Below are 9,688 nucleotides of genomic sequence, written 5' to 3'. Positions count from 1 at the left end.
TCCTACAGGCTCTGATTACTCTGTTGTTGTTCAGTCACTAAGTCAGGTCCCACTCTTTGTGACCCCATAGACTGCAGCACGCCAGGCTTTCCTGTCCTTCACCATCTCCTGGAGCAGAGAAACTGAGTAATCTGCTGATTACTCTGAGTAATGCTCTAAAGGAAACAGGATGCTATTACTGGGTTAATAAGAGATGGTAGGATGGCATCACTGACTCAATGGACATGAGTTTGAGCAAATTCTGGGAGATAGTGAAGGACAGGGAAGCCTGGCATGCTGCAGTCCACGGGGTTGCAAAGTATCAGAGGCGACTGAGCCACTGAACAACAATTGTGTTAATAAAAACATATTTTACAAGTTTCTTAGATATAAAATCAAAATCAAAGTGTGTGTTTTTTTTTTAAATCTCACATAAGAATAGTGTAACTTTCCTAAAAAGTGTTCCTAAAATATTCTCAAAATTTGCATGTAAATACTGTAGTTGATGTGGAGTAGATTTCTGAGTCTTTTAAGGATGACTCTGAAAGTTAGAGCGTCTCTGGAGAGTCATGCAAATGAAAGGAGAAACTGTGGCACTTTCAGAGTCTTGACATCCTTTTGGTTGAACATCACTGTTCAGCTCTCAGTCCAGGTTCATCCTCTTCCCCAAGAGGGGACAGGAAGGAATAAAAAGAAAATTCCATCCCCGCGCGTGTGCCCTTAGCTCCCTCTTGCCCCTCACGGTTGGGATGAAATCCTCGTGCTCCTGTTTGCGGCCGGCGCGTCCCTGCTGCTGATGAGGACTGTGGTCATCGTCCCCTCTGTCGTCAGCTCTCCCCCCCCAACCCCACCATTTCTCTCTGCATAAACATTTCTGGAACTCCGCTCATCTCCACACAACTCTCTCGACCCCTTCCAGTCGACTCCCATTTCTCTGCTCCACTTGCGACGACAGCTCCTTGAGCTGGTCATCTGCTCCAGTCTCTCCCCCTTCTCTCCTGAAGCCACTCCAGTCAGGCTTTACACCTCGACACTTCACCAGAATTGCTCTTTCGTCCAGGTCAGCAGAGGACTCTCAGGTGTGAGATCCAGGGCTTCCTTCTGTCTTCATAAGCACCCGAGTTGATCCTTCCCTCCTTTGAAAACAGTGCCCTCTTCCCCTGGTGTCCAGGGCCCCGGGCGCCTGGCTCCCCCGCCCTCCATCCCCACTTCCCAGGCCGCTCCTTCTGAGCGTCTTCTGCCTGTTACTCCTCATCCTCTCACCCTCTGAGCGTGGGGGACGGTTCTCTCTGCACTTGTCTCCATGGTGAGCTCGTCCGTCTCCCTGCTCTGGAGGCATCTGGGTGCCGCCTTCTCTCAGGTTTACATCCAGACCCACCTCCACACCCACCTTCACATCCGGTCACCAGCCATCTTGTCCTGGGCCTTTGCCTCTGCTCCGACTCGGGCCCAGAGCGCCCTCCCTCGGATGACCCTCTCCTCACTCCCTCACCTGGCAGGTTTGCCGGTGTCTCAGCTTCTCAGTGAGAGCTTCCTGGACGGGATCCTCTTTCTGCCTTCCCGGCTTTCTCGTTCTCTCATGTTCTAATCATCATCGGGCTTACTTCCCATCATACTTTCTTATTTACTAGTTGCCTTTTACCACTTTTAGAACATAAGCAAGAGGGCAGATATTTTTACCTGTCTGGTGCATTGCTGTGGCCTCAGCCCTTAGAATAATGCTCGACACCATAATGGCTCGAGAAATACTTGAGAACTGAATGAATGAGTCAAGCAAGCAATGAAATCTTGGTATTTTGTTTGAGACTTGAGTGCACATTTCAAACACACTGTACATAAGAATTTTCAAAGGCATTTGCCCCTTTCTGTTGTTATTCCAGATCTTCTTCCCACAGGAGAAATGAAATGACCACTCCTAAAATGAAACTTCATGCTCATCCTTAGTCCTGGTCAAGTTACTATCTGTAAAAAAAAAAAAAATTAGAGGACATGTATTATCACATAGATGATCATCAGTGATCATCATCATATAAATGAGCTGATGCCTGAAACAGGTTCTTGCCATGTTTTTCTAATTGGTGTGGTGATCTGGGGAGCAGTTTTCCTGGGGTTAGTCTGTTTTTTCCCACAGTGTCACATGGGGTTTGTTTGGAGTACTTCACAGTCAGAAAGAAAGAAAGGAAAGAGGGAAGGAAGGTAGGTTGGCTGTGCTGGAAACTTTAAACTGAATCTGCTTTTAGCTGAGAGAATGATATTGGCCTTATTTGAGACTTGCAACACCCATACACAAAAATATGCCCATGCATAGACGTATGGCCTTTTTGAAAACATTCTCCAATTTTCATTTCTTTTAGGACAGCACTGCTTGGATCCGGATGCTTATATACTGGATGTTTATCATGTGAATCCCCAGGCAGAATGGGTGATTAAACCCCAACAGAGTGTTTGAAATCACCCCCCAAGATGGCAGTTATCATATATTACACACCAAGGAGTCCTACATTCAGTAGGGAAAAAGCAAGCTTCCGACATGTCTGTCCCTAGACCCTCTCAGTGTTTCTCAGCCCAACTGGTGTCTCCCGGAATTGTCAGCATGAATCGTGGATGAGGAGCTGGTTGACCATCTGAGCTGAAGCCGTCTCATGGTGGTTCCTTGGTAAGAGTGAAGGAAAGAGGGTGTGATCCTTCCAGAAGAAAGGCCAGCATAGAATATGGAGCTCTCATCATTTCTGATACTTTGACTCACAACAGAAATGAGCTTGGTCTTTATACCTGGGGATAAGAGGCTCTTCTCGACGTAGCAAATGCTGCCAAACACAGGAGGTAGAAGAGACTTTTTTATACCTATGTTTTATATATATATATATATAGACCTTTTTGAATAAGAATGCAAGAAAAAAACACAAAAATTTCTTCTCTGAACAGTAATTTAGATCTCCTTTCCAAAGAGAATCTGTTTCCAAAGTCACACATACAATATTTATGCTCTGACTTGCTCGTGAATTGGAGGAGGAGGAACTTCTGTGTACAGCCCACTGTACTGTTCTGAATGCTGTACCGTGTTGTGACTGCCTGCTTTCTGGTGCAAGTGAACATTTCCCCATCATGGACTATTGAGAACGGATACTTTTAAAGCTTACTCTGTTATGAACACATAGTTAAGGTCAGGTTTACAAAGGATTTTCTTGTGCTTCCATAACCTTCGGTGTAGTCAGCAGTCCTGGAGCTTCTGTTTCTCATCATGATGATGGTGCTCAGTGAACAGCTCTCCATGTGCCAGGCCCAGATTGTCTTTCCTCCCCAAACAGATCGTTTTTTAAGTTTCATGACTGTAGATAATCACTTCTGCAGCCCCAGTGTTCAAATGCAGAACTGCCTTTATCCAACTGCTCTTTATCCAAGAGTGCTGAAAAATACCATTCTATCCAGACTTCCTATGCTATAAAAACAGATTTTGTTTGTGTTCATCCATCATAGACTTGGCCAGGCCCCATGGATTAGCATCAGGCTTTAGAATCAGATGCATGTTGGGTGACCTGAAAACTGACTTGCTCCCAGAAGCCCACAGGGCCATTTTTCCAGGCCTGCAGTTGGTGAGAAAGCACAGTTCTCCACGATTCTGAGAGCAGATCTGACATGTGCTGAGAGGTCAGGGAGCCCTGCCTTTCCTCTGGGGACTGCAGCATGTAGAAACAGGGGTAGAGGTCTCACTTATCCCACATGTGTGCTTTGGATTAGATCTACAGCTTGAGATTTTGACAAGCTTATGTGAGTTTTAATGAAATTTAACATCCAAATGACTCTCCTTTGCAGTTCAAACAATAGACAAAGTTGCTTATAAATGCAGAAAACACTTTATCTACTTGCATTGGTAGGTGGGTTCTTTACCACTAGTGCCACCTGGGAAGCCCTTTATCTACTTACCAAGTCTCAGAACATAATGTGATGATAATTTAAGCCTGTATTCTAGAAGAAATCTTTTCCATGCTCATTATGCCTTGATATCTATAAAACCTTGATTTATATGCAACGTTCCTGCCCATTGGAGCTGTGTTACATTTTTGTGGAAAGCTAATATCCATTCATTTTGTTTATTTGAGAGTTTTTATTTCCTTTGCTTGAAAACCCAGTGGAAGAAAAACATGCATTCTGTTGGTTTATATTTATTCCTATATTTCATCAGTTTTCAATGTATGGCTAATTGACAGCGTGTGAGTTTGCATAATGAACTTTGAGGGTCTGAGAAAATGCAGTTATCATTCTTGCAATTCAAACAACAGGAGTAAGCATTTTACTTCGTGTATTAGTTGCTAAGCTCCAAGACATAAGATGGCTGTAACTGATGCCCACATACAAGGAAGTTCTTCAAATTAGGTGCCTTACACTTTTGTGTTTATATTAAAACAATGACTGATTTCTCTAACTGAATTTCCTCTCATTTAGAGTAAATTATGTTGTGCTTAGAAAGTTCACCAACCTAGCCAATTTTTTATTTTTAATTTTGGAATTTTTATTTCTTTTGACTGAAAACACATTAGCACTGATGGAAGACTTCTAAAAGTTTTAAGATTTACCCCATTAGTCATTAGTTTTAAATAAATGGCTAAAAAATGACAGTTAAAAAAAATTAAGTTTCTAAATTTCTTATCCACATTTGATGTGGATAAGATGTGACATCGTTTAGATGTCAAAGGCTCAGCCCAGTCAATAATCTTAAATTAATCACTGCCTTCAAGGATGTGTGACAACTTTAAAATAACTATATAATATGGAAGCCCATGTCAATACCAATATATTGGATGTAACTTGAATTCTTAGTCATACAATTAACTGATCAGAGAAGAATTTCCAGTAGACACATAAACTAATTTTTGTGAGGTTAAAAAAGTTCTTTTTACTGATTTTATTACTTTTTTTAAAACTTGAGTTTATTCTTAGTGAATAAACAAACCCGTACAACTAAAACTCAAAAATGGCAGTCACCTAAGTGTTGAAAAAACTATACTTGCCTTATGAAGAGTTGTTTTTGCAATAGTTACAGTCATCTATAAAAATGAATAGTGTAAAGGCAAACATGAATAGTGTATCTGCAAACAAAAGATAAGTCAGACCCTGGGCTTCTAAATTCTGTTCTTGGTAGCTTCCCCCTCACCTTGTCCCATGCGCTCTTCGTGTGCAGTTAGGAAAATGACATCTAGGAGAGCGTTAGAGAAAGTTAACGTTTTAGGAAGACTTATTCAGAAAAAAAACACTAGAACGCGCTCCTTCTTGCCTCCAGTCTACAAAAGAAGATCCCTTTGCTAAACAGCTCCCTTGAGGATATGATTCTACAGGTCACTGAACAATGGGTTCAGTGAGTTCAAGGGGAGATCTTTGAACAAACTGGAATATTAATCTCTTTACAATGTATATACAGTATAAACTACCTCACTTGTCTTTCCTTGGGGGGGGAATGACGGACGTTAACAATTTTTGTTACAAATGGTCCCTGATCTTATTATTTAAGTCACTTCAGTTAGCTTTCAATGTACATTTAATAATATGCATTTAATGATGTAAAATATTTTTAGCAAAAGCTTTAAAACCAAAAATACTCTGTAACTGTGATGTGTGTTGTAGAGGCTGAGAGAATCTGTCCTTTAGTCATCGTCTTGTGTGTTTAACCCTGTGGAGTCACAGGTTTTCAAATGTAGGAATTCACTTCATCAAATTTCACGCATTTTCAGCTGTTTTCCCCACATTGCACTTGACTGAAAGTCACGTGAGATTAAAGTGCCCCTTCTTTCTATCAAACATATTTCAACTGTTTTTCATAAATGTATTACACATCTGAAAGGAATATATATTCTGGGACTCTAGTTTTCTATTTTCTGTCTGGCACTTTCAGCTGTTTTTTTTTTTTCATAAACATGTCACTTAATAAAAAATAATATGACATGGATTAAAATGTTCAAACATTTTTCAACAGTTGTACACACACACACCACCTTAATTTAAAAATGACATCTTTTCTTTCAGGTATTTTCCAGCTGTTCTTGGAAATGATGTGATTTGATTGAAAAGTCATGTTGTCCCTAGGATGCCAATTTTTTATGTTGTCTCCCATCTCAAGAGTTAATGTTCTTTCATCCCATCAGTTTCATTGCCAAGTATAATATGTATGTTGCATTTTATTCATAAAAATAAAGAGGAAAAAACCAAAAGCATTATCATGAGATGTCTTATGTTCAACTAGTCCGAAGACACCATGGTGCGCTGGTGAAAGAAAAGGAGCCTTACAGTCAGAAGGTTTGTGTTTTGAGCCCAGTCTTGGCCATCTATCATAAATGGTGATGTTATAGGCACTGGGGTAATGGTGGATGTTTGTGCAAAGCTATTTACTAAACTTGTTTGAGTTAGTGCCTTTTAATATGTGCTTTTGAAAATATATATATAGTTTCAATAGATACAGAAAAGAATATTTGACTCATTCATGTTTTTTTTTACACTCAACATTTTACCATATACCAAAGGCAAGAACAGTAGCTAATAAAAAGGCATAAAGATTAGAAGAGATAAAATAGTCTCCATCTGCAAATAATATGATCATTTATATACAAAAGCCTAAGGTACCTTCAGCTATTAGAACTAATAAGATGATTTAGCAAGGTCATGGCGTACAAGATTATTATATAAAAATCAGGTTGGGAAAAATATAATTGTAAAGCATATATTTAACAAAGGACTAATATTCAGGCTATATCAAGAACTCATTAAAAAAAAAAAGACAGGCAACCTAATTTCTTTAAATGGGGGAAGACTTGAATAGATCCTTCACGAAAGAAAATATACAAATTGCCAGTAACCACGTGTTTAAAATGCTCAGCATCATGTGCCACTAGGGGGATGCAAATTAAATCCACATTTCCTGCTCCATGGTTGATGAAGCTGTCATCCCAGGCCCCCGGTTAGTTGCTCCGAGGACTCTCCCTTCCCATGGCTCTTGACTGGGGAGTGTGTGCTTTCTCTGCTGGCCGTCCTGGAAGGTTCTCACCCTGCCTGAGCCCAGCTGCCATCTCTTCCACTAGATCAATTTGGAGTCTGGCTGGCTGTAACAAGTGACGAAGTACATTAGCTCAGTTCCAAAGATCTCTGCCAAATGGGCTTTGACAGCAGAGCACACGAGCAGATGGAAAAGAATCTGGAGCTCCTGGGGTGCTGGGGGCCCCCCAGATCTGCTTGTCTCATCTTCCCAGCAAGAAATGACACCTTTCCTGACAGGCCAGACAGATCTTGGGGGAGGGGAGACCATCGCCAAAGGTTCATCTGAGTTTTATCAACTAATAATCACATGTGGACTCTACACATTGTCATCTTATTCATGAACTTTAATGCCGTAACAGTTCATTCTCAGCAGTTGCTCTGCATTTGTACAACGTGTTTATTACGGCACAGCAGTGGGCTTTGCTGTGGTTCTTGGCTCCATGTCCTCAGATGACAAACTGGGAACAGGCTTTTCTCCCACGTAACCCTCAGCACATCACAGTACCATGGGACAGCAAACACTCAGCTGTACAAGGAAATAATTGACAATCTGGATCCACAAGATTTTAAGCAAATATATCATTATTTTGGCCACCTGATGCGAAGAGCCGACTCATTAGAAAAGACCCTGATGCGGGGAAAGATTGAGGGCAGGAGGAGAAGGGGGAGACAGAGAATGAGATGGTTGGAATGCATCATCGACTCAGTGAACATGAGTTTGAGCAAACTCTAGGAGACAATGAACAAAAGGGAGGCCTGGCGTGCTGCAGTCCATGGGGTCGCAAAGAGTTGGACACAACTGAGCGACTGAATGACAGCAATCATTAACAAAAAGGCAAGCCACATATTGAGAAAAAATTGTGTGTGTGTCAAATGCACATGTTACACCCAGGCTATGTAAAGAACTCTTTACATCCTCTGCCAAAGCTCAAGAGTAAAAAAAGAAAAAAAGGGGGGAGGCGGGTACTTCCCTGGTGGTTAGGAATCCACATTGCAAGGGACGCAGGTTCGAATCCTGGCTGGGGAACTAAGATCCCACATGCTGCAGAGCAGCTAAGCTGGAGCGCCACAACTAAGGAGCGTGTGCACTGCAAGGAAAGACCCCGCGTGACACAGGGAAGACCCCATGTGCTGCAACGAAGGCCTGACGCAGCAAATACCTAAAAATTAAAAACAAAGACAACTCGTGTTTTTAAATGGCCAAAAGACTTGAACGAACATTCTGCCAAAGTATAGAAATGGTTGCTCTACACGGCAAGGTACTCAACACTATCAGCCCTTGCTACTACTACTAAGTCGCTTCAGTCGTGTCCGACTCTGTGCCACCCCATAGACGGCAGCCCACCAGGCTCCCCCGTCCCTGGGATTCTCCAGGCAAGAACACGAGTGGGTTGCCATTTCCTTCTCCAGTGCATGAAAGTGAAAAGTGAAAGTGAAGTTGCTCAGCCGTGTCTGACTCTTAGCGACCCCATGGACTGCAGCCTACCAGGCTCCTCCGTCCATGGGATTTTCCAGGCAAGAGTACTGGAATGGGGTGCCATGGCCTTCTCCGATCAGCCCTTAGGAAAATGATAATTAAACTACAATGTAATAGCACTATGTAAACACAAGAATATCCCCGTTAATAACTGGCATTCTCATTGCTGGTGGGCGTGTGAAATGGGAGAACCACTTTGCAAAACTGGTAGAATAGTACAATTTTAATCACACACCTACCTTATGTGGCCACAGACATCAGAGTGGTGGCCTTTGTGGTGGGATGGGCTGGAGACGGGCATGAGGTAGCTTTCTGGGTTCTCCACGAGAAGGCCCAGCCCAGTTTGCAGCCTTTCTCGGTACTCCACACTGGGGGCCCTTTGTGTCCATTGGACAGCTGTCTCCACGCCCCACCCACCCCATCCCCAGCCTTCCCGTTACCACAGTGAAAGCACTTTGCAAGCTGGGCAGTCATTCCTCAAGTGCTGCCATGGCAGATCCTGCAAAGATCTTAAAGCCTTCCCATCCCTTTCTACCCCCCACTGAACCCCAACGTAGCCCTTGCTTTTATGGTGTTTTAACTGGAGAAGGAAATGGCAACCCACTCCAGTATTCCTGCCTGGGAAATCCCACGGACAGAGGAGCCTGGTGGGCTACGGTCCATGGGGTCACAAAGACCAGGACACGACTGAGCACACGCACAGCAGACAAGGTACACGTGTGCTTCTTGATGCAAACAATAGAGCATTGTCTTCATTTTCATCTTCACAAACTTCACACTTAATTGAGTTCACACTTAAGTGATAAATATTTGTTGATAAATGGATGTTCGACGTTTCACCACGTGTCACATCCTCAATACCATGAGTCGTGCTAAAGACAGCTGCCCAGACTGAGGGAATAGAAAACGAATGCCTTACCCTAGAAACCCGAATTGTTAGGCCCTAACCTCCAGATCAAAGAAGCAGCCTTTGTATTCCGGAGCTTTGACACAAAGTTATACCAGGTCCTTTAGTGGTATTTCTTGAGACACATTCACAAGACTGACAAGCAACAAAAGGATCTAGGAAAACTGGAATTGAACACAACCTCCCTCCTCCTCTGCTCCTTTCATTTTGAAATCTGGGTGATTGCCACCCACCAGCATCCTTTCTTCCTCCAGGACACATTTCCCCTCCAGGAGCTTATGAGAAAACAGCCAAGCTGCTCG

At 42.7% G+C, this 9,688-nt stretch overlaps 1 protein-coding gene across 1 annotated transcript in view; it reads left to right on the top strand.

Moving 5' to 3' along the window:
• Positions 1-6,185, top strand: part of ARHGAP28 (Rho GTPase activating protein 28) — a 102,949-nt gene extending 96,764 nt beyond the window's left edge. The window contains exon 19 of the mRNA XM_010859098.1: positions 2,334-6,185. Coding sequence (XP_010857400.1) covers positions 2,334-2,428 — 95 coding nt within the window. The 3' untranslated portion in view covers positions 2,429-6,185. The remainder of the gene's footprint in view (positions 1-2,333) is intronic.
• The last annotated feature ends 3,503 nt before the right edge of the window (positions 6,186-9,688 follow it).

Source organism: Bison bison, unplaced genomic scaffold, assembly GCF_000754665.1.
Source record: "Bison bison bison isolate TAMUID 2011002044 unplaced genomic scaffold, Bison_UMD1.0 scf7180017864453, whole genome shotgun sequence".
NCBI lineage: Eukaryota > Metazoa > Chordata > Mammalia > Artiodactyla > Bovidae > Bison > Bison bison.
The sequence above is the reverse complement of the archived record's forward strand: the minus strand, read 5'-3'. Positions and strand labels throughout refer to the sequence as shown.